The sequence below is a fragment of the Microcaecilia unicolor genome, chromosome 1 (assembly GCF_901765095.1).
Source record: "Microcaecilia unicolor chromosome 1, aMicUni1.1, whole genome shotgun sequence".
Taxonomy (NCBI): domain Eukaryota; kingdom Metazoa; phylum Chordata; class Amphibia; order Gymnophiona; family Siphonopidae; genus Microcaecilia; species Microcaecilia unicolor.
Genome location: NC_044031.1, coordinates 92,084,575 through 92,110,366, shown reverse-complemented (window position 1 = coordinate 92,110,366; position 25,792 = coordinate 92,084,575). Strand labels below are relative to the sequence as shown.

At 47.5% G+C, this 25,792-nt stretch overlaps 1 protein-coding gene across 10 annotated transcripts in view; it reads left to right on the top strand.

Annotated features, from left to right (window-relative positions):
- CREM (cAMP responsive element modulator) overlaps positions 1-25,792 on the top strand; it is a 443,843-nt gene that overhangs the window by 289,215 nt on the left and 128,836 nt on the right. For all 10 annotated transcript variants that reach the window (XR_003941665.1, XR_003941662.1, XR_003941664.1 and 7 more), the window contains one exon: positions 3,854-4,010. Coding sequence is in view for 7 of the 10 variants with exons in the window: in XM_030198982.1 (XP_030054842.1) it covers positions 3,854-4,010 (157 nt within the window). In the remaining 3 variants the exon portion in view is untranslated. The remainder of the gene's footprint in view (positions 1-3,853; positions 4,011-25,792) is intronic.

Sequence of the window (25,792 nt, the reverse complement as noted above, 5' to 3'; positions counted from 1 at the left end):
GCCACCGTGAGGCTTACCGGTCTATAATTTCCCTGATCAACCTGGAACCCTGTTTAAAAATCGGCGTCACATTGGCCAATATTCAGGTACTATGGACAATTTTAACGACAGGTTACATATTACTAACATCAGATCAGCAATTTCATGATTGAGTTCGTTGAGTACCCTTGGATGTATGCCATCTGGTCCAGGTGATTTACTGCTTTTTAATTTGTCAGTTTGGCTCAGTATATCTTCCAGGTTCACTGAAATTTCTTTCAATTCCTCCGCATCATCACACTTAAAAACCATTTCCGGTATAGGCAGATCTCTTACATCTTCTTCCATAAAGACAGATGCAAAGAATTCATTCCGTTTCTCCACTATGACCTTGTCCTCCCTGAGCTCCTTCGTGATCTTGCGGTCCCTCGGATTCCCTCACAGGATTTCTTCTTCTGATGTACCTGAAAAAGTTGTTACTGTGATTTTTAGCCTCTGCGGCAAGTTTCTCTTCATATTCTGTTTTAGCCTTCTTTATTAATGCTTTGCATGTGACTTGCCAGTGCTTATGTTGCTTCTTATTTTGTTCATTGGGTCCTTTTTCCACTCTTTGAAGGACAATCTTTTGCCTGTAATGACCTCTTTTATTTCACCTTTTAACCATGCAGGCTGACGTTTTCTCTTCTTTCCACCTTTGCAAATACGTGGAATGCATCTGGACTGGGCTTCCAAGATAGTATTTTTGAATAACGTCCGTGCCTGATTTAGGGCAAGATACACAAAAGTCCTCGTTAGAGCCGTTCCGTACCGAATTCCATAACGAATCGGTACGGAACGGCTATGCACGAAGGAAAGGGAATGCAAATGAGCTGCTCGTTGCAGCTCACTTGCATTCTCTAACCCTTCGTTAAAACCGTCGCCCGTAAAGCATGCGCAGAGCAGCCAAGCGTTATGCTGGCTGCTCTGCGCATGCCAAAAATGTCAAAAAAACAAACACGTCCTTTATGGACGGCCTTGCCCCCCCCACCCCACCGCCCGAGGTCGCCGCTGCTCCCCGCTACCCCCTGCATTAAAATTGTGAGTTTTTTAGGCAGCCCCGGCCCCCCCATCTCCCTCCCTCCTCTCTCTCTCCTTTTTTAGAAAAAATAGCTCCCGCCATTCTCCTACGTAGGTTACTTACGTCAGACTAGGGCGGGCCCAGGAGGAGCGGAGGGACGTCGGAGGAGGCAATCAGCTGTTCTTGCCCATGCAGTGCCTTCACACAGAGATGAGAGGCGCTGCACGGGCCCGGTTTCACGGAGGGGGGGGCCCAGTGGAGGGGGGGAGCGGAGGCGACGACCTCAGGGGGGGTGACGAGGGCGGAGGATGGCGGGAGCTGTTTTTTCTAAAAAAAGGAGGAAGGGAGGAGGGGCCGGGGCTGCCTAAAAAAGTCACGATTTTAATGCAGGGGGGAGCGGGGAACAGCGGCAACCTTGGGCGGGGGGGGGGGGGGGCAAGGCCATTCATAAAGGACGCTCCTGAGAAGCGTTTTTGCCCCCTCCCGATTTTTTTTTTTCACATTGTTTTGGAAGCCAGGCAGCCCCAACGAGAGGTACAGACCTCTCGTTAGCTTTCCCGGAGTTTTCCAGCGTTAGGGCACGCGGAAAACCTTAGTGCATCTAATTTCAATAGGGTTTCTACACAATTTGCTCATCTGCATTCCGTTTTCGTTTGCTGCTACCGTCGTCGGAAATTGGGCTTTAGTACATGCCAGAGTTAAAAACTTGTTCATTAAAGGCTTGTTTAGTTTAGTGCATCTTGCCCTTAGTGTCTTAACCTTTAGAGCCGATCCTTTTAGTTTCTTTTTAACTATTTTCCTAATTTTATTATAGTCACCGTTTCGAAAATTAAATGCAGCTACTTTAGATTTCTTTTGCGGGTTCATCCTAGATAGTAGCTCAAACTTGATCATGTTATGATCACTGTTCTTCTTGCAAGTTTTAACTAAAGTGGGCGTTAATTACAGGATGTCTCCCCTCACAGCCCTTCAGCAGAATCACTTGGTGAACTTTCTTCGAGTTTAGGATCCCTACATTAAATGGAAGCAACGGCTGGGTGCTTGATCCATCTACTTGTTTGGACCTGCTCTTATGATTTTTACCCTGTCACCTCCTCAGCTGGTTGGGGGGTGTAGAGTATTGTTGTCTCCTATATTCCCCGTAGCATTGTGCCTAAGAGTATTGGTACTTTTTGCAGTATAGGACTTTTTGTAGTTGCGTAATCTGTGGGTTGTATTTTGTTGTTACGAAATGTGTTGTTAAATAAATTTAAACAACAACAGAAAAGAAAACTGTGTTTCTAGTGGCTAACTGCTTGGCCAGGTGAGTCTCTTAGTTGCATGTCCTCTCATGTAGAGATCCCTATTTATACTTAGCAGCGATTTTGGTGTCCATTCACACAGTGCCTTCCCTTTTGCCTGTGGTGGTTTCTCCTTTCCATGTGAATCTTGTGATTTTGCTTGGTATTTTCTGAGAGTACAAAAATGGAAGCAGGTTGATGTCTTTTATGTTTCCATTACTGATTGATGTAATTCCTTATGTTATCTGTGAGTATCTTAAGATGTTAACCGCCTTGAACCTCTTGTTGGGATTAGTGCGGTCTACAAGTTTTGGATTGGATGTGTGTGGGGTGCTCTTGCATTGCCTGAAAGTAACAAACACCTTCAGGAAATCTGTTTTATTTCATGGGCCCATGCAAAGGGGAGGTGGTCTCTGTCCTCCTTGGCATGCTGGATTAAAGCAATGATAGAAATGGCTTGGATTGGTGTACATTCACCCACAGTAGCTTTTTGCTTCAACCCCTCAAACAGAGACACTAGCTTTAAAATATTAGTATCTTTGAGATTCAGGTTACAGTGCAAATCAGTTGGGTGTGCAGGATCTGAAAACAAGCACCAAAATGTCATATAACCATTAAATTGTACTCCCCCCCCCCCTCCCCACCCCGGTTTTAGATGTATGGTGCTGTATATGAAGAGTACAGCAATATAGCAAAGTACTATCAACTTGTTTGGTTTTGTTGATTTGTGAGTGAGTTTCAATAATAGTTTCATTTTCAATAGAAAAACAGAGGCAACCGAACACCTTTCTGGATAAGGGAAGGGAAGGAGGGCCAAAAATATTGTCCTCTGCCATTATGACCCATTCCTCCTCATACTCTTTAGTTGCAGATGCTATATGGGATAAAAAAAAACTTAGTCAGGTCTTGGCCTACCTCATTTTTCTGCCTTTGAAAAGCATTTTTTCATATCTGTGCTGAATAAAGAAGAGGCCAGTGAAATAGAAAAGCGTAATTAACATAAAAGAAGCTTCTGAAACAAGATGCTAGAAAATTACTTGGCTAAATCCCTCTGATAAAATATACAAAAACAAAAAATGAAGTGACAACCAAGTGTCCTTTATTACTGGGGTAATTGTATAAAATAGGTGTTAACATTTACATGTAAGTTATGCGCATAAATGTTCATAACACTAGCATATATGTGCATATATGTACTATGCTATAAATATGCATATATTTGCAATAACGCATATTTTACAGGTAGGCAGGATGCACATTTACATCAAATAAAATACTATAAGCTGTATATGTATCACTTGAACTTAGGTGCACACAAACCAGCAGTTGACTGGCTTAAGTGCTCATGCCTAAGTGCGTACACATGTATGTACCCAATTACACTAGTATTCAATAAAGGAAAGTAGGCATCTACTTTCCTTTATAGAATGTGCCTCTGGGTACCTATATATAGGTGTTAGAGAAATAGCCCTTACTTACTCTCTTTTATTTTTAACTACAAATACCTTGGCTTATGAAACATTGTTTTATATTACAGCTGCCACTGGAGACATGCCAGCCTATCAGATTCGTACTCCAACTACAGCTTTGCCACAAGGAGTAGTAATGGCTGCATCACCAGGAACTTTGCACAGTCCTCAGCAGCTAGCAGAAGAAGCAACACGTAAACGGGAGCTCAGACTTATGAAAAATAGGTGAGAATTTTAGTGAGCAAATGTACTAGAAAAAAGATGCAAATGATGTTCATAAGTACATAAGTAATGCCACACTGGGAAAGACCAAGGTCCATCGAGCCCAGCATCCTGTCCACGACAGCGGCCAATCCAGGCCAAGGGCACCTGGCAAGCTTCCCAAATGTAGAAACATTCTATACATGTTATTCCTGGAATTGTGGATTTTTTCCAAGTCTACTACTACTACTACTTAACATTTCTAAAGCGCTACTAGGGTTACGCAGTGCTGTACAATTTAACATGGAAGGACAGTCCCTGCTCGAAGAGCTTACAATCTAAAAAGACAAATGTACAGTTAATCAGATAGGTCAGACAGATTGGGGCAACCTATATGTTCGAAAGGTTAGGTTCCGAATGCAGCATTGAAGAGGTGAGCTTTAAGCAAGGATTTGAAGATGGGTAGGGAGGGGGCTTGGCGTAGGGATTCAGGAAGACTGTTCCAGGCATAGGGTGAGGCAAGGCAAAATGAGCGGAGCCTGGAGTTGGCAATGGTGGAGAAGGGTACTGAGAGGAGGTATTTGTCATGTGACCGGAGGTTATGGGCAGGAACGTAGGGGGAGATGAGGGTAGAGAGGTAGGGTGGGGCAGCAGAGTGAGTGCATTTGTAAGTAAGGAGGAGAAGCTTGAATTGTATGCGGTATCTGATCGGAAGCCAGTGAAGCGACTTGAGGAGAGGGGTGATATGAGTATATCGGTTCTGGCGGAATATGAGACATGCGGCAGAGTTCTGAATGGATTGAAGGGGGGATAGATGGCTGAGTGGGAGGCCAGTGAGGAGCAAGTTGCAGTAGTCGAGACGAGAGGTGATGAGAGCGTGGACGAGAGTACGGGTGGTGTGTTCAAAGAGGAAAGGGCGAATTTTGTTGATGTTGAAAAGGAAGAAGCGACAGGTTTTGGCAGTCTGCTGGATATGCGCAGAGAAGGAGAGGGAGGAGTCGAAGATGACCCCGAGGTTGCGGGCAGATGAGACGGGGAGGATGAGGGTGCCATCAACTGAGATAGAGAGTGGGGGAAGAGGAGAAGTGGGCTTAGGTGGAAAGACGAGGAGCTCGGTCTTGGACATGTTCAGCTTCAGGTGGCGGTTGGATATCCAGGCAGCAATGTCGGATAGGCAGGTCGATACCTTGGCCTGGGTCTCTGCGGTGATGTCTGGTGTGGAGAGATAGAGCTGGGTGTCATCAGCGTAAAGATGATACTGGAAGCCATGAGATGAGATCAGTGAGCCTAGGGAAGAGGTGTAGATAGAGAAGAGAAGAGTCCATTTAGTAGTGGTTTATGGACTTGTCCTTTAGGAAACCGTCTAACCCAGTTTTAAACTCTGCTAAGCTAACCGCCTTCACCACGTTCTCCGGCAACGAATTCCAGAGTTTAATTATGCGTTGGGTGAAGAAATAGTTTCTCCGATTTGTTTTAAATTTACTACACTGTAGTTTCATCGCATGCCCCTTAGTCCTAGTATTTTTGGAAAGCGTGAACAGACGCTTCACATCCACCTGTTCCATTCCACTCATTATTTTATATACCCCTATTATGTCTCCCCTCAGCCGTCTCTTCTTCAGAGAATTTTTCACCATTTAATTTTCTGTAGTGTGGTAATATTAGGCTATATTTTATATTTATAAAGGATTTATGACCAGTATAAATATACAAACTATATTACAATAAAATATCGGTATTAAAATAAATCTGCTTCTTTGCCATAATTTTACTGCTTGATCTAAGACAGTTTCTCAAATACAGCTACCAGTGACTTTTTGGGGGTCCTTAGCTCTTCCCACTGTTGGAGCCCCTTTCTTTCCATTACTGCCATTTCTTTAGCTTTGCCCAACTGTCACTAAGATTTAGCAATGTGGAGCCACAGAAGCAGCTATGTTAGGATAGAAAGCTGGATAGTGGGGAAGCCAAACTGGTTTGAGGAGTACAAAAGCAGTGTTGGCACAGGCAAAGAAGCAGCGGGAAGGGGGGATAGGTTTAATGCACTGATTTGCTGCCTTCCCTAGTCGTCACGAGAACATGCCTCCCTCCTGATACTACTACTACTACTTATCATAGTCATTATAAAAAAGTTTTGAAAAGTTGCAGAGGGTAGGTGCACCTATCTTCTATTCTGATATAGGCCTGGAAGGATTGGAAAGTTGGATGAGTGCATGGGATGCTCAGGGAAGGGTGTGAGAATGCATGGGGGTGCAAAAGATTCAGAAGGAAGCTGGAAGGTAAATGAGTGCATTGGAGATGGGATCAGTAAGTTTATTTTAAGTTGAAGAGTAGCCTAATGGTTAGTTGCAGTGGCCTGAGAACAAAGGGAACTGGGTCAATTCCCGCTGTAGCTCCTTGTAACTCTGGGCAAGTCACTTAACCCTCCATTCCCCATGTACAAAATAAGTACCTGTATGTAATATGTAAACTGCTTTGATTGTAACCACAGAAAGGCGGTGTACCAATCGCTTACCCTTTCCCATTTAAAGCAAATGGCAATAACATAACATAGTAGATTTTTGGAGGGAGAATTGTCAAAGTAGCCTCCACATTCTGTGGCCACAAAATATTTTGTTGTAGGGCTCCCACAGGACCTTTTGCTTTAGGCTTTGCTTGAATTCTTTTGAACATATGTCCTCTTTTGCAGGAAATGTAACCTGTGCGGTGAAAAATGCAGTTTCAGAATTACACAGCTTGCAGATATTTAGCAATTTTTGTCAGAATTATCTAGTACATTTTACTTTTAAGGATGATCTGTAGTAATTGGTATATTGGATAAAAGGGTCTTTGTCACAGTTTTGCTGGAGCAAATATTTTCATGGAACAATTTTTTTTGGCCCGTTTATTCATTTAGAGGGTCATTTGCTTAATGCATACACCTACATTATTAGTAAACTGTTTAATGCACAAAATTGACACTGCACTAACAGTGTTAGTACTTGTTGTTAGTAAATGACTTTCTTAATATTTATTCATTTTGTACATACAGCAAAGGATATGTATTAGAAAATAGGGGTATACCATCATACATAAGAAAAAGATAAAAACATTACAAGGGAAATACATAACTGGTAACCCTAGAAAGGCCACAGTTTCCTCAAAAGGGATCCAATCCATCATGTAAAGAAGTATTAATAAATGAAAATAAGTGAATGCAGTAGATACGCCCACTGGTGTGGGGTGGACACATGCCCACCCATTCTTGGCTCTGGCCCATCAAAATAATTCAATGGCAGCCACATCTCTCCCGCCCCCAGATCCAGCAACTGTCCCTACCTGCCTGTAGCCAGGTAATTCTCCCCTCTTCGATCTACCTCGGCATCTTCACTGGCTCATCTGCTAAGCCATGTAGATTATTGCAACGGAATCTACGCGGGCTGCAAAGAACAACTCATTAAAAAAAACTCCAGACCGCCCAAAATACAGCAGCCAGGCTGATATTCAGCAAAACACGCTTCGAAAGTGCCAAACCCCTCCGAGAAAAGTTGCATTGGCTCCCAATCAAAGAACGGATCATCTTCAAAATCTGCACCTTAGTCCACAAAATCATGTACGGCTTAGTCCCAGGATACATGACAGACCTTGGGGCTCATTTTCAAAGCACTTAGCCTCCTAAAGTTCCATAGAAACCTATGGAACTTAGCCTCCCAAAGTGCTTTGAAAATATGCCTCTTTATAGACTTACCAATAAGAAATAAAGTCAGATCGTCAAGATCCTACCTAAACCTACACCACCAAAATTGCAAAGGACTGAAATACAAAACAACTTACGCAGCCGGCTTCTCCTACATAAGCGCACAACTATGGAATGGGCTCCCAAAAACTGTGAAAACAATCCATGACCACTTGAACTTCAGGAAATCACTAAAAACCTACCTCTTCAAAAAGGCCTACCCCAACGACCCCATGTAACCCTCTTCACCTACCAACACAGCATGACTATGATCGAACAGGACATCATGCAATCTTCATCCATTCCGACTCACCATTTATACCTCATACGATCACTATACAACTTTGTATTTGTTATCCACCGACTGGGCAAACGCCTTTGACGGTACTATGTAAGCCACATTGAGCCTGCAAATAGGTGGGAAAATGTGGGGTACAAATGCAACAAATAAATAAATAAATACATCCTGCTACCAGCACATCTAAGAAGACATCTTCTATTGCAGGAAGGACTGTGGAAGACAGGGGAGCTAGCCTGAAACCTGAGAATGTTGATGACCTCTTATTCATCCACAGATTAAAAAATCATAACAGTGCTTCATAGGGCATATTTCTCCCCTGTAGGGCATACAGAACGGGTTGTATTTTGTACCCCTGGCTATTTTAACAGGGTGGATTAGGATTCCTTGGGGTAGTAGAAATTAGAGGGTGGTGGTAAGGAAGGTTATTATAGCTGCTTGTTGTTATTTTTACATAAGTACATAAGTAATGCCACACTGGGAAAAGACCACGGGTCCATCGAGCCCAGCATCCTATCCACGACAGCGGCCAATCCAGGCCAAGGGCACCTGGCAAGCTTCCCAAACGTACAAACATTCTATACATGTTATTCCTGGAATTGTGGATTTTTACCAAGTCCATTTAGTAGCGGTTTATGGACTTGTCCTTTAGGAAACCGTCTAACCCCTTTTTAAACTCTACCAAGCTAACCGCCTTCACCATGTTCTCCGGCAACGAATTCCAGAGTTTAATTATGCGTTGGGTGAAGAAAACGTTTCTCTGATTTGTTTTAAATTTACTACACTGTAGTTTCATTGTATGCCCCCTAGTCCTAGTATTTTTGGAAAGCGTGAACAGACGCTTCACATCCACCTGTTCCACTCCACTCATTATTTTAGATACCTCTATCATGTCTCCCCTCAGCCGTCTCTTCTCCAAGCTGAAAAGCCCTAGCCTCCTTAGTCTTTCTTCATAGGAAAGTCGTCCCATCCCCACTATCATTTTAGTCCCCGTCACTGCACCTTTTCCAGTTCCACTACATCTTTCTTGAGATGCGGCGACCAGAATTGAACACAATACTCAAGGTGCGGTCGCACCATGGAGCGATATAACGGCATTATAACATCCTCACACCTGTTTTCCATACCTTTCCTAATAATACCCAACATTCTATTCGCTTTCTGAGCCACAGCAGCACACGGAGCAGAAGGTTTCAGTGTATTATCGACGACGACACCCAGATCCCTTTCTTGGTCCGTAACTCCTAACGTGGGACCTTGCATGACGTAGCTATAATTCGGGTTCTTTTTTTCCCACATACATCATCTTGCACTTGCTCACATTAAACGTCATCTGCCATCTAGCCGCCCAGTCTCCCACTCTCGTAAGGTCCTTCTGTAATTTTTCACAATCCTGTTGCAAGTTAATGACTGAATAACTTTGTGTCATCAGCAAATTTAATTACCTCGCTAGTTACTCCCATCTCTAAATCATTTATAAATATGTTAAAAAGCAGCGGTCCTAGCACAGACCTCTGAGGAACCCCACTAACTACCCTTCTCCATTGTGAATACTGCCCATTTAACCCCACTCTCTGTTTCCTATCCTTCAACCAGTTTTTAATCCACAATAGGACTTTTCCTCCTATCCCATAATTTATACACAGCAGTTGTACACATGTTGTTCCTTTTTATACTTTGATAAAAATATTTAAATATAAAATCATAATTGTTTGAGGCTTCTGCAAATGAGGACAGAGCCCATGGAGACAGGACAGGGACAGAACCTGCGGGGATGGGGTGGGAACTGAGACAGAACTCACGGGGATGGGGACAAACTTTGTCCCCTTGTCATTCTCTAGCGTTAAGCACATGCTGCTTCTTTCTAGCTAGAGCCTTCCCTCTCTAGCGTCCTGCCTCCTGTGATGAAACTTCCTGTTTTCTGTGGGCAAGATGGAGAAGAGAGTACTCAGCTAGAGAGAAGCAGCATGTGTTTAGTGCTGCTGTCTGTACAGGCAAGTTTGAAGAGTCGCTGGTGGAGGAGGAGGAAGAGTAAGCGTCAGGAGACAAAAAGATGCCAGAGTGCACGTTGTGGGGGGGGGGGGGGGGGGGGAGATTACATAGTAACATAGTAGATGACGGCAGAAAAAGACCTGCACGGTCCACCCAGTCTGCCCAACAAGATAAACTCATATGTGCTACTTTTTGTGTATACCCTACCTTGATTTGTACCTGTCCTCTTCAGGGCAAAGACTGTACAAGTCTGCCCAGCACTATTCCCCGCCTCCCAACCACCAGCCCCGCCTCCCACCACCAGCTCTGGCACAGACCGTATAAGTCTGCCCAGCATTTTCCCCGCCTCCCAACCACCAGCCCCGGCACAGACCATATAAGTCTGCCCAGCACTATCCCCGCCTCCCAACCACCAGCCCCGCCTCCCACCACTGGCTCTACCTCCCAATCTCGGCTAAGCTCCTGAGGATCCATTCCTTCTGAACAGGATTCCTTTATGTTTATCCCACGCATGTTTGAATTCCGTTACTGTTTTCATTTCCACCACCTCCCGCGGGAGAGCATTCCAAGCATCAGAATTGCTAGACTCAGTAATGTGTGATTTTTTTTTTCTTTATTGTTTATTGCACTTTCTCTGCTTCTTCCAAATCATACACTGGATTATATTGTATGAGAGTTTATTTTTTTTTTCTTTTAATTAGTTGAAATTATATGAACCTTTGAATACTTTTTTTGTATGTTATGTAATTTTGTGCTTGAAAATTTGTTTAATAATTTTTTGAACATGTATTAAATCAATTTAGCGCACAAAAGTTTTTGCAGCATCCTAATAAATTAGGAGTAATGTTTACTAAGCTTTTCTAAGTAGCAGGTGTGGGTTTACTGGATAGTAGCTGATAGTTCAGGGACCTGCACTAGACATCACCACACTGAAAATCTAGCCAGCAGAGTAAAAATCCCATGTTAGCTGCTGATTATGCATAGTGGCAGAATCTGGGCATATGAGCAGTGTTGTGGCATGGCCAGTCCCACATATCAGCTGTTGCAATTGCCGAAGCCCCAGCTGCACGTAACACATCAAGAGAAGAGAGACGGGAGGAGATGGTGCCTATGGAAGGAAGGGAAAGGGAACGAGACAAGAGGAGATGGTGCCTATGAATGGAAGGGAAGGGAAGAGATGGAAACAAGATATATTTGAGGAGGAAGAAAAATTTGAAGAAAGCTAAACATAAAAGATGGATATACGGCAGGAAGTGGAGGAGAAAACAAGAAATAGTGAATAAACAGGAGGCCCTGGAAACAAGCGTTCAGAGCACAGAACTGTGCTGGAAGCAAAGGGAAGCAGAACCAGAGACGGAATGAGATGATTAGAAAATAAATGACCAGACAAAGATATGATAAATCATTGTATTTTTAGTTTAGTAATTGAAGTATGTCAGATATGAGAATTTACATGTACTTTCTATATATTGCACTGTAGAGGAAGAAATATGATGGGGTGAGACGCTTTATGCAATTAATCGTGCGATTAAAACTTTTAATTGGTGTGCAGTCCTAGGCAAAATACTTCTCTATTGAGGAAAAATATTCTGAGAAGGAAATCTCAATCAGAGTCCAGAACCAAGTTCTCAAAGTTGCAGGCACAGCAACTTCTTCAGTAGAAGTCTCCAACAGACTTGTAAGATTAAGAGCTATATGACCTCGGGTAGACTGGACAGATTTTTCTTCTACCTGTTTTTAAAAGTGGGAGTTAGTAAATTTTGGAGATCAAAGGGATACCTTTCTGGAATATTAAGTCCCTCCAACATATACTGCCTGAAGATGTTCTAAGGAGTATTTAAGCTAAACTTCAGGAAATTAATCAAGAGAAGATTCCACTTTCTAACACATTCTAAATGGATTCCAGCTGACAACATTTAATGAAATATTACGGTCTTTCACAGAGTTGTGTTTTTTTTCCTTTTATCTCTTCCTCATTCTACTTCCAATTTGTAACACACTCAGGCCTTGATGCTGTGATGTGTGGTATGCTTAGCGCAGAAGTTAGCGTGATGTCTGTGTATGATTATATATGTAATTGCAACTGTTCTATGCAGAGAGGAAGTTTAGCACATGCAAAATTTATGCACAAAGGATTGTACAGATAAACTTTGTGCATCTGGCCCAGAGTATTGTTACCTTACTATTAACGTTTGCTTTAGACTGGTTCTAGGCAGTCTAAAGCAAACATTTATGCAGCTAGGAATGCAGAAAGGGGTTTTCTGTGGCTCTAACATGTGCCGTTAGCAGCCACCGAGAACCTCTTGTAAATGAGCTCATTAGTATTCTCGTGTATTCCATAGGATGCACAGCTCCAGAGTAGCCTTAATTTAATGAGCAAATTTAACGGCTGCTCTGGAGCGGTCGGAGAGGGGAGAGCACAAGCAGGAAGATATAAAGGCTGTCTGCTTGTTCTTCAAACCTCTCACATCCTGGCACCCCCCCACTCCCGCCCTGAATTTTTAAAAAAATGTTTACCACCACCACCACCTCTGGTGACCTGGAACCTTTTTAAAAATTTTTCTATGGTGGTTCAATGGACCAAACCCCGCCCTCCCTCCCTCCCGCACCCGACCCCCACCCCTCCCTGTACCTTACAACAAGGTGGAGGCAGGAGGGCAGGAGCAACGGTTCCTGCCTCGAGCCTGCCTGGAACAAAATGGTAGATCCAAGGCCGTGCCTAGTGCATTCTGGGATACACTGGGCATGGCTAAACACCATATGGTGCATCCAGCAAGGATGCACAAAAGGGATCCATGCATCACTGGCTGTTAGCGATTCACTAAATTTCAGTGAGGCAGCCATATTTTATGGCTGCCTTTGTGCATCGGGACCTCTGTTCATTATAATTATGAGGTGATGAGGTCATAGCTATTTAACCCAGCTGCAAAAACGTGTACAGAAATCTGGAAAACTGAGCACATGGTATAGTAGCAGCACTGTAGTTTGTGTTTTGTGTCAAAAATATTTTGTGCTAGTGTGAATTATCTGCAATTTGTTCTTTGCGCATCTGCACCAGCTGAGGGCTGGAGCAGGAGAAAATGATGAAAGAGTAGCTAGAGAGCACAGAGACCAGGGAAATGAGGCAGAAGGTAAAAAGAGAGAGGGCTATCGAACAGCCCATGCTTGGACTATCATTATGAGGCTCCGCAGCCAGGACAACATTGCTGTCGCGTCTCTCGCGCTTGCCGCGCTCTCGAGGACCTTGGCATACCTTCAGGCTTCTTCCCCGGGAGCGCGTGGTTTGTGAGTCCATAGGCCACTACCGTGGAGCGGCAGTGGCAGGCAAAATCACCTTCCAGGTAGAGAGGAAACAAGACTGGACCGGAACTCCGGACTGGAGTGCTACACCGGAACACTCGGAACTGGAACGCACCGGACGGGTGCGCACTGGAGTGGGGCCCGCTGGACTGGACACACTGGAGTGGCCCCACTGGACTGGAACATACAGGAGTGAAACCCGCTGGACTGGAACACACTGGAGCGGAACCCGCGGAACTGGAACACCCTGGACCTAGGCTTCACCTACACTTGACTGCCTTTCCCCGAGGGTTGAGCCCTAAGGTTCTGGCAGCCGGTAGGACTTACAGGAACAGCAGGAATGAAGATCCAGGAGTGCCCCCTGGCACCTAGGCGAAGGCAAGGCAGACAAGCAGGGACTGTCCGGGCTCTGGCAGTCGGCAGGAATCAACACAATGACTAGTAAACTGTACCAGGCTAATAGGAACGCTATACCTAGGCAAACCAGTCATACACAGGAACATACACAGAGCAAACTCAGGAGACTTGGAAGACTATACACCAGCTAACAACTAAGCTGTGCCCAAGCTAACAAGTCATGCCCTGGAAACAAACGCAGAACACTAGCAAAGCTTTACACAGGCTACAAGCCAGACGGTGCCTAAGCTGGCTAGTCTGCACTAGGAACAAACACAGAGAACTAGCAGAGCTATGCACAGGCTACAAGCCAGACGGTGCCTAAGCTGGCTCGTCTACACTAGGAACAATCACAGTCTTGGGATAGTGGCTAGCAAGGGCGGCTAGTCTAACACTAGGAACAGACACAGAGAACTAGCAGAGCTATGCACAGGCTACAAGCCAGACGGTGCCTAAGCTGGCTCGTCTACACTAGGAACAATCACAGTCTTGGGATAGTGGCTAGCAAGGGCGGCTAGTCTAACACTAGGAACAAACACAGTCTTGGGATAGTGGCTAGCAAGGGCGGCTAGTCTAACACTAGGAACAAACACAGTCTTGGGATAGTGGCTAGCAAGGGCGGCTAGTCTAACACTAGGAACAAACACAGTCTTGGGATAGTGGCTAGCAAGGGCGGCTAGTCTAACACTAGGAACAAACGCAGAGAACTAGCAGAGCTATGCACAGGCTACAAGCCAGACGGTGCCTAAGCTAACTAGTCATGCACTGGAAACAAACACGGGATAGAGGCTAGCAAGGGCGGCTAGTCTAACACTAGGAACAAACACAGTCTTGGGAAAGTGGCTAGCAAGGGCGGCTAGTCTAACACTAGGAACAAACACAGTCTTGGGATAGTGGCTAGCAAGGGCGGCTAGTCTAACCCTAGGAACAACCGCAGAGAACTAGCAGAGCTATGCACAGGCTACAAGCCACACGGTGCCTAAGCTAGCTAGTCATGCACTGGAAACAAACACAGAGAACTAGCAGAGCTATGCACAGGCTACAAGCCACACGGTGCCTAAGCTAGCTAGTCTACACAAACACAGAGCACTAGCAAAGCTATACACAGGCTACAAGCCACACGGTGCCTAAGCTAGCTAGTCTACACAAACACAGAGCACTAGCAAAGCTATACACAGGCTACAAGCCACACGGTGCCTAAGCTAGCTAGTCTACACAAACACAGAGCACTAGCAAAGCTATACACAGGCTACAAGCCACACGGTGCCTAAGCTAGCTAGTCTACACAAATCACAGAGCACTAGCAAAGCTATACACAGGCTACAAGCCACACGGTGCCTAAGCTAGCTAGTCTAAACAAACATAGAAACTCACACAGAGCAAACACTGAAACTGTGTACAGAGCACTCTATACACCAGGACCTTTAGATGAGATGCAAAGGCCAGGACTGTAGTCTTCAAGTGATTAATAAAGCCCTTCAACACCAGAGCCACAGCTGCAGCAATCACCTTGCAACCAAACAGAGGCTTGACACACAGAGCAGTCATCCCATAGGAAGGAACAGCGGGAGCCATCTTGGATACTGGCAAAGAGGAAGAGGCGGCAGCCATCTTGGAAGAGGCATAGCCCACACAGGTGAGGTTCAGTAGGGCAATCAGCACACAGAGCCAGAGAGAACCTAAGACAGACACAGACACAGAGACAAGCAGAAGCCAGCACAGACACTGACTCCCAGAAACAGGGTAAGTCTGAGGGTTGTCACGGCCACAGACGGGACAATTGCTTAGACCAGAGGAGAGACTTGTGCGTATCTGCCATTTGTGCACAAGGGCAAGTTTGTCCTTATAGGAACAGTGATACAGGTCTTGTCACAGTTTGTGGGCATGCCATACTAGGCAACAGATCATTCTAGAATGTAGGTGGAGTTGCCTCTGGAATATACCAATCATTCTTTTCTAGACATTTTAACAAGGTACTGCAAGCCTTAAAAAATTGTGTCTGGGACTAGCAGCGGGCACAATGGCAGGAGATGATGTCAGAATTTTTTGGTATGCCATTGTGATGGTGAATGTGAATATCCAGGTTGTATGTGATACACCTGCGAAGATCCTGAATATCCAGGGAGCTGCCAGGATTCCTATATTCTGTCCAACTGGGCACTTGGATGCAGTTTTACAGAGGGAAAGGCTTCTGGATAAGTGCTGCACACATAGCACAATTGTTTATTGCCTGGGGAAGCACATTTCTCTTTGAAAACAATTGTCTCACAAATAAGAGAGAATTCTATGGGGGGAGGGTCCACATTCTTGCTGTACACTGCCTTGAATTAATTCCTTCAAAAAGGTGATAAATAAAATCCTAATAAATAACAGAAGCATAATAATGAAGCCTTCATGGAAGGTGGTGCTATTGCTGTACATGGAGGCACAGAAGGAGATATAAATTTGCCTGGACAGCAACAAAGCACATCTTAAGCTGATGTCCAGCTTGGCGTTGGTTGATACTGTGAGCCACCTATGACGCTGCATAGATCTCAAACATATAGAAAGAAAAGGAGGAATGCTGGGGGGTTGGGTGGGGGGTTCGAGTAAGGCACCTGGCATTCCATTGCATCTATGTAGGTGTCATCTCGGCTATCAGGCTAAGTTGAAAATAAGAGCGGACCTTTTCACAATGTTTGGAAAAATATACAGACATACACACAAAGAAACACTAACACACACATCAAATGAACACATATAAACACAAATGTAAACATTTTCTAATGATTGTGCTTTGATAGATAATGGATATGGATTGAAACCATGGCTGCTGACCCCTCCTCCTCCCCCCTTCCCCCCCCCCCCCCCCCCCCCCAATGCCAGGTATGCCTAAAGAGAGAAAGTCAAGACACACACCACAACTAGGCCAGCTATACAGCAGACCATCTAGGTTCTAAATAACTGTTTCCACTGCTTGGGTCATGCTGGTGGAAAAGCATTACAAATGCACCTGAAAAACTAGCTGACATCATCTTGGTGTGCTGTGTGATTTCCAACATACTCCTTAGTTGTGGTTTGCTGAGTGATGTACATCCAGAACTGCAGCCCAAACTCATTTGCTCTCCTGCTACCATACTGGATGCTCTGAGGGAGATCACGCTCCGATGGAAGGTTATAGATGATTCCTTTTCATGTAAGCAATACTGGCAACCTTAGAACTATTCAGCCCAGTATTCAAACATACTTATATGTTTAGCAACAACCAATCTGCTTTATGTATATTCAGTGCTGCACATGTACTGGTGTTGACCATGGAATTTAAGTATGGGGAATTAGAGTATGCAGTGATTGTGGACTTATTGGTGTCTGTCTAGAGTAAACCTAGTTGCCCTGCTGACATCAGTTTCCAGTATTTCATTTGGTCTCCCTAGAGAACCATATGATCTGGCATTCACAAAAGGAAAAGTTGGTTTCAGTGGCTGTCAATTGCAGGATGTCAGGCTGCCCTTGAGGTGTATGGATATTCTAGCAGACAGTAATAATTCTGTCATAAGAACATAAGAATAGCCATACTGGGTCAGACTAGTGATCCATCATGTCCAGTATCCTTCTTCCAACAGTGGCCAGTCCAGGTTTTCTCTGCAAAACTCTTAGTCAAAGGACTTTGTGGTACTGGTTTCAGTCAGGGAGAGGGGAGGAGGGGTAGAAGAGGAGTAAATTGCTGGGTAGATTGTTGTTTCTGTCCTGGCATTTACCTCTGCCATATCATTTATTCACCTCCCAGAATTTAGAACAAAACTGTGTACATGAACAAAAACACCTATAGGTATCAAGATATAGATAGATATTTTGAGGAATGAAGGACAATGGGCGTGCAAAGAATAAAAGAGGACCACACAGGATGATGAGGAGGAGGTGATAATGTGGTCCATGGTTAGGGGAGGTGATGTGCCAGCTGCAAAAAGATGGGCAGTGCATTCTAGTTGAGGGTATTGCCCATTATCTCCAGTTGCTGCATCACCCTCTCTTCCTTTATTTTTTTTTTGTTACATTTGTACCCCGCGCTTTCCCACTCATGGCAGGCTCAATGCGGCTTACATGGGGCAATGGAGAGTTAAGTGACTTGCCCAGAGTCACAAGGAGCTGCCTGTGCCTGAAGTGGAAATCGAACTCAGTTCCTCAGTTCCCCAGGACCAAAGTCCACCACCCTAACCATTAGGCCACTCCTCCACACCTCTCCCAGGATGCTGTCCAGCATGTTGCTAACTGGAATTGAAGCTGCACCCACTTCTGGGTTCAGCACAGGAACAGTAGCAGTTGGTAGAGCATCTGGAGGGAGAGCCTCCATCCACAGAACAGGACCATATGTGCTCTTCCTTCTTTTCTACATTCAAAATATAGCTATGAAAGGGGATTTTAAGTGCCAGATGTTGATTCGGGTATCCCCAATGCAGGGTCTTGTACGGAAAACTATTCTAGCAGTTGATAGAACCCACTCAGGATAGGGCCATACTGGACTTAGTGCTTACAAATTGGGAGAGTGTTGGGGAAAGTTTTTCTGATGTTACAGTGAGTGATCATCTGGCATCCAATGATCACCAGATGCTGTGGTTTAATATTGAGATAGGTGTGGAGAGGGTTCATTCAAAAAGTAAAGGTTCTAGACTTTAAAAAAAAACCCCACTAACTTTACCTCAAGGAACTGTCTGGATGAGAACATCTGGAAGAAATAGGAAAGCAGTGGGAAAAACTGAAACGATCTATTATAAGAAGACTGCTTTGATTCTCAAACGTAGTAGCTGAAAAGGTAAGGAAAAAGAGTTTAGCCTTCATAAACTACAAGAGATTGCAGAAAGAGGAAGACAGTGACAATATCTGGAAAATCTAAGAAAAGCTGGTAGAGTAGTCAGGAAAGCAAAGATTCAAATGGAAAAACAGCCAGTATGGTAAAATGGGGAGACAAGCCATTTTATAGCTATGTTAGTGATATGAGGAAGTGCAAAAATGGCATTGTGAGACTCAAAGATTAAGGAGAGGAATATGTAGAAGCTGATAAACATAAGGCAGAGTTGCTTATCAAATATTTTTGTTCTGTATTCACAGCTGAAGTTTCGGGAGCAGGATCTCAGAACAATTTTCAGAGGACTGTGTTTGTGAGGAGCTAGCTAAACTAAAGGTGGAGAAAGCAATGGGGCCGGATGGCATACATCCGAGGGTACTGAAGGAACTTAGGGAAGTTCTGGCAGCTCTGCTGACTGACCTTTCCAATGCTTCTCTAGAGTCTGGATTGGTCCCGGAAGATTGGAGAAGGGCAGATGTGGTCCCTCTCCACAAAAGTGGAACTAAGGAAGAGGTTGGGAACTATAGGCTGGTAAGTCTGACTTCTTTGGTAAGTAAATATATGGAAACTATCTTAAAACAGAGAGCAGTAAAGTTTTTGGAATCCAATGGATTATTGGACCCGAGGCAGCATGGTTTCACTAGAGGCATGTTGTGTCAAATTCATCTGATTAAGTTCTTTGACTGCGTGATCAGAGAGTTGGATCGAGAGAGAGCGCTAGATGTGGTGTATTTAGATTTTAGCAAAACCTTTGACATGGTTTATTCATAGACAACTAATAAATAAACTTAGTGCCATTGGTATAGGCCAAGGAGGTTTGATAACAGGAGACAGCATGAGCCTATAGGTGGAGCTTGTCACTTGGAGCATTTACAGTTGTGTGCAGAGGCTTCACAGTTTAAATGATTTCTGAAGACTTCTTTATTTGTTGAGGCATTTATGTAATTTCTGATTGGAACAGTGATAAATAGAATGGCATTGCAACAGTATGTTGTATTATTAGCAGACTTAGGGCCCTGTTTACTAAGGTGCGCTAGCATTTTTAGCACGTGCTAAACGCTAGAGACACCCATATATTCCTATGAGTGTCTCTAGCTTTAGTGCACACTAAAAACACTAGTGTGCCTACAGCACAGCTTAGGAAACTGAACCCTTAGAGGGGCATAATCGAACGGAAACGCTTTTCTCCGAGGACAAGCAGGCTGCTTGTTCTCACGACTGGGTTGACGTCCGCGGCAGCCCCCACCAACCGGAAGAAGCTTCGCGGGACGGTCGGCACGCAGGCCACGCCCACCGCGCATGCGCGGCCGCCTTCCCGCCCGTGCGCGACCGCTCCCGCCAGTTACTTTTTTTCCGCGACTGAGAGAGTGGTGCGTTTGCCTCTCTCTCTGTTCAGCCGCCGGATTTTCGACCGCGTTTACGCGGATCGTCGCTTGGATCCCGTTCGGTTTCCTCTGATTTTGTTTGTATTGTTTTAAAGAAAAAAAAAAAAAAGAAATTTTTTGCGCGTGTGGAGCACGCGCTCCCCTTTTTCCCTCGCTTTCTAGCGGGGACGCCACGTTGCGGCCTAGTGGCCGCTCGGTCGGTTGATTTTTTCGTGGTGTGATTTTAGCCACCATTGCCGACTTTGACTTCGCCGACGCGATTTTTCCGTCGATGTCCTCGAAGGTCCCGAGTGGATTTAAAAAGTGTGGTCGCTGCGGCCGGCCGATCTCGCAGACTGACACCCACGCTTGGTGCCTCCAGTGCCTCGGGCCGGAGCACAATCTCAAGTCGTGCGCTTTGTGTCTCGGTCTCCGGAAATGGACTCAGGTTGCGAGGCAAGTTCTGCGGGACCGTCTTTTTGGAACTTGCGCCGGCCCCTCGACGTCGACCTCGACGGCATCGGTATCGAAGGCCGGTTCTTCGGTACCGGTATCGATGCCCGAGACATCGGCACCGATGGCAGCGACCCCAGGAGAACAGGTCCCTTCGGCCCGCCGGTCTGCCGGTGAGAGTGGGGTTGAGAGGCCGCGTGGGCAGTCGGCCCCGGTCACTCCCTCAACTCGTGAGCCACGGGACCGAACCCTGTCGGACCCGGTACCTCGAGACCGAGGGGGATCGACCTCCTCCTCCTCCATGCCCTCCGGCGCCGGTGACGTGCACCGGAAAAAAGATAAGAAGCGCCGTCACCGGGAGCCCTCGGTGCACCCTGAAGAGGAGTCGACGCCGAAGCGTCATCGCAGAGAGGAGAGATCTCCGTCGGTGGTGGAGGTACCGACGCGTCGGGGTTCCGGCACCTCGGTGCCGTCTCCTGGCCCCCAGCAGCTTCTGGCACCGACACCCTTACCGGCCCCACCGCCTTTCCCGGCAGCGGGCCTGGACGAGTGCCTCAGAGCCATCCTTCCGGGGATCCTGGAAGGGCTGATGCGCCAGGCTGTGCCGCGCCCCCGACGCCGATGACTGTGGCGCCGGCGAGCTCTAGCCCGGCGCCGGGGCTGTCGACACCGCCGCCGCTTGCGGTGCCGGTCTCGACCGCCACGCAGGTGGAGTCGACGTCGATGGAGGGAGCTCCGTCCCCGCCGGCGCGGGAGTCCACCGCTCGACGACACCGAGACCTTGGTGCCTCGACGTCGAGCCGGGCCCGGTACCGGACTCAGCTACATGAGCTAATGTCCGATACCGAGGATGAGGACTCGTGGGGGGAAGAGGAGGACCCGAGATATTTCTCCTCAGAGGAGTCTACGGGCCTTCCCTCGGACCCCACGCCGTCACCGGAGAGGAAGCTCTCACCTCCTGAGAGTCTCTCCTTTGCCTCCTTTGTGCGGGATATGTCTATAAGCATTCCCTTTCCCGTGGTCTCTGTGGAAGAGCCGAGGGCCGAGATGCTCGAGGTCCTCGACTATCCATCACCACCTAGAGAGTCCTCCACGGTACCGCTGCACAATGTCCTGAAGGAGACGCTGCTTCGGAACTGGGTGCGACCACTAACTAACCCCACCATTCCCAAGAAAGCAGAGTCCCAGTACAGGATCCACTGTGACCCAGAGCTCATGCGGCCCCAGTTGCCCCATGACTCAGCGGTCGTGGATTCTGCTCTCAAGAGGGCACGGAGTTCGAGGGATACCGCCTCGGCGCCCCCGGGGCGGGAGTCTCGCACTCTGGACTCATTTGGGAGGAAGGCCTACCAATCCTCCATGCTCGTGACCCGCATCCAATCTTACCTGCTCTATATGAGCATCCACATGCGGACCAATGTGCAACAGCTGGCGGACCTGGTCGATAAGCTCCCGCCGGAGCAGTCCAGGCCTTATCAGGAGGTGGTCAGGCAGCTGAAGGCGTGCAGAAAGTTCCTGTCCAGGGGGATTTTTGACACCTGTGACGTGGCATCTCGTGCTGCGGCCCAAGGTATAGTGATGCGCAGGCTCTCATGGCTGCGTGCCTCTGACCTGGACAACCGCACCCAGCAGAGACTGGCTGACGTCCCTTGCCGGGGGGATAATATTTTTGGCGAGAAGGTCGAGCAGATGGTTGACCAACTGCATCAGCGGGAAACCGCTCTCGACAAGCTCTCCCACCGGGCGCCTTCAGCACCCGCCCCCGCGGGCGGGCGTTTTTCCCGGGCTCGGCAGGCTGCACCCTATTCTTTTGCGAAGCGTAGGTACAACCAGCCGGCCCGAAGGCCTCGTCAGGCACAGGGACAGCCCCAGCGCGCTCGTTCCCGTCAACAGCGTGCGCCTAAGCAGCCCCCTGCGCCTCCACAGCAAAAGCCGTGGACGGGCTTTTGACTGGATCCATGGGAACATAGCCGCCCTACAAGTGTCCGTACCGGACGACCTGCCGGTCGGAGGGAGGTTAAAATTCTTTCACCAAAGGTGGCCTCTCATAACCTCCGACCAGTGGGTTCTCCAAATAGTGCGGTACGGATACGCCCTGAATTTGGCCTCCCTGCCTCCAAATTGTCCTCCGGGAGCTCAGTCTTTCAGCTCCCATCACAAGCAGGTACTTGCAGAGGAACTCTCCGCCCTTCTCAGCGCCAATGCGGTCGAGCCCGTACCACCCGGGCAGGAAGGGCAGGGATTCTATTCCAGGTACTTCCTTGTGGAAAAGAAAACAGGGGGGATGCGTCCCATCCTAGACCTGAGAGGCCTGAACAAATTCCTGGTCCAAGAAAAGTTCAGGATGCTTTCCTTGGGCACCCTTCTGCCAATGATTCAGAAAAACGATTGGCTATGTTCCCTGGATTTAAAGGACGCATACACTCACATCCCGATACTGCCAGCTCACAGACAGTATCTCAGATTCCGCCTGGGCGCACGGCACTTTCAGTATTGTGTGCTGCCCTTTGGGCTCGCCTCTGCCCCACGAGTGTTTACAAAGTGCCTCGTGGTGGTAGCGGCCTACCTACGCAAGCTGGGAGTGCACGTGTTCCCATATCTCGACGATTGGCTGGTCAAGAACACCTCGGAGGCCGGAGCCCTCCGGTCCATGCAGTGCACTATTCAACTTCTGGAGCTGCTGGGGTTTGTGATAAATTACCCAAAGTCCCATCTCCAGCCAACTCAGTCTCTGGAATTCATAGGAGCGCTGCTGAATTCCCAGACGGCTCAGGCCTACCTTCCCGAAGCGAGGGCCACCAATCTCTTGGCCCTGGCTTCGCAGACCAGAGCGTCTCAGCAGATCACAGCTCGGCAGATGTTGAGACTTCTGGGTCATATGGCCTCCACAGTTCATGTGACTCCCATGGCTCGTCTTCACATGAGATCTGCTCAATGGACCCTAGCTTCCCAGTGGTTCCAAGCCACCGGGAATCTAGAGGATGTCATCCGCCTCTCCACCAGTTGCCGCACTTCACTGCTCTGGTGGACCATACGGACCAATTTGACCCTGGGACGTCCATTCCAAATTCCGCAGCCCACGAAAGTGCTGACGACGGATGCATCTCGCCTGGGGTGGGGAGCCCATGTCGATGGGCTTCACACCCAGGGTCTGTGGTCCCTCCAGGAAAAGGATCTGCAGATCAACCTCCTGGAGCTCCGAGCGATCTGGAACGCACTGAAGGCTTTCAGAGATCGGCTGTCCTGCCAAATTATCCAAATTCGGACAGACAATCAGGTTGCAATGTATTACGTCAACAAGCAGGGGGGCACCGGATCTCGCCCCCTGTGTCAGGAAGCCGTCGGTATGTGGCGTTGGGCGTGTCGGTTCGGCATGCTTCTCCAAGCCACGTACCTGGCAGGCGTAAACAACAGTCTGGCCGACAGACTGAGCAGAGTCATGCAACCGCACGAGTGGTCGCTCCATTCCAGAGTGGTACGCAAGATCTTCCGAGAGTGGGGCACCCCCTCGGTGGATCTTTTCGCCTCTCAGACCAACCACAAGCTGCCTCTGTTCTGTTCCAGACTTCAGACACACGGCAGGCTAGCGTCAGATGCCTTTCTCCTTCATTGGGGGACCGGCCTCCTGTATGCTTATCCTCCCATACCTTTGGTGGGGAAGACCTTACTGAAGCTCAAGCAAGACCGCGGCACCATGATTCTGATAGCGCCCTTTTGGCCCCGTCAGATCTGGTTCCCTCTTCTTCTGGAGTTGTCCTCCGAAGAACCGTGGAGATTGGAGTGTTTTCCGACTCTCATTTCGCAGAACGACGGAGCGTTGCTGCACCCCAACCTTCAATCCCTGGCTCTCACGGCCTGGATGTTGAGGGCGTAGACTTCGCTGCGTTGGGTCTGTCTGAGGGTGTCTCCCGGGTCTTGCTTGCCTCTAGGAAGGATTCCACTAAAAAGAGTTACTTTTTCAAGTGGAGGAGGTTTGTCGTTTGGTGTGAGAGCAAGGCCCTAGAACCTCGTTCTTGCCCTGCACAGAACCTGCTTGAATACCTTCTGCACTTATCAGAGTCTGGCCTCAAGACCAACTCAGTAAGGAATCACCTTAGTGCGATTAGTGCTTACCATTATCGTGTGGAAGGTAAAGCCATCTCTGGAGAGCCTTTAGTCGTTCGATTCATGAGAGGCTTGCTTTTGTCAAAGCCCCCTATCAAGCCTCCTACTGTGTCATGGGATCTCAACGTCGTCCTCACCCAGCTGATGAAACCTCCCTTTGAGCCACTGAATACCTGCCATCTGAAGTACTTGACCTGGAAGGTCATTTTCTTGGTGGCAGTTACTTCAGCTCGTAGGGTCAGTGAGCTTCAAGCCCTAGTAGCTCATGCTCCATATACTAAATTTCATCACAACAGAGTAGTGCTCCGCACTCACCCAAAGTTCCTGCCGAAGGTGGTGTCGGAGTTCCATCTTAACCAGTCAATTGTCTTGCCAACATTCTTCCCCAGGCCGCATACTCGCCCTGCTGAACGTCAGTTGCACACATTGGACTGCAAGAGAGCATTGGCCTTCTACTTGGAGCGGACACAGCCCAACAGACAGTCCGCCCAATTGTTTATTTCTTTCGACCCTAACAGGCTAGGGGTCGCTGTCGGGAAACGCACCATCTCCATTTGGCTAGCAGATTGCATTTCCTTCACTTACGCCCAGGCTGGGCTGGCTCTTGAGGGTCATGTCAGAGCCATGGCAGCGTCGGTGGCCCACTTGAAGTCAGCCACTATTGAAGAGATCTGCAAGGCTGCGACGTGGTCATCTGTCCACACATTCACATCTCATTACTGCCTCCAGCAGGATACCCGACGCGACAGTCGGTTCGGGCAGTCGGTGTTGCAGAATCTGTTTGGGGTGTAAATCCAACTCCACCCTCCAGGACCCGAATTTATTCTGGTCAGGCTGCACTCTCAGTTAGTTGTTCTTCGTAGGTCAATTTCTGTTGTACCCTCGCCGTTGCGAGGTTCAATTGACCTGGGTTATTGTTTTGAGTGAGCCTGAGAGCTAGGGATACCCCAGTCGTGAGAACAAGCAGCCTGCTTGTCCTCGGAGAAAGGGTATGATACATACCTGTAGCAGTTGTTCTCCGAGGACAGCAGGCTGATTGTTCTCACCTACCCTCCCTCCTCCCCTTTGGAGTTGTGTGTTTCATATTTTATTGCTTGTCATTCAACTGGCGGGAGCGGTCGCGCACGGGCGGGAAGGCGGCCGCGCATGCGCGGTGGGCGTGGCCTGCGTGCCGACCGTCCCGCGAAGCTTCTTCCGGTTGGTGGGGGCTGCCGCGGACGTCAACCCAGTCGTGAGAACAATCAGCCTGCTGTCCTCGGAGAACAACTGCTACAGGTATGTATCATACCCTATCTCCGAGAACAGGTCCGTGAAGGGGTGGGCCAAACCGTATTTTCGAAAAAATGGACTTTTTTGAGCTGGGCG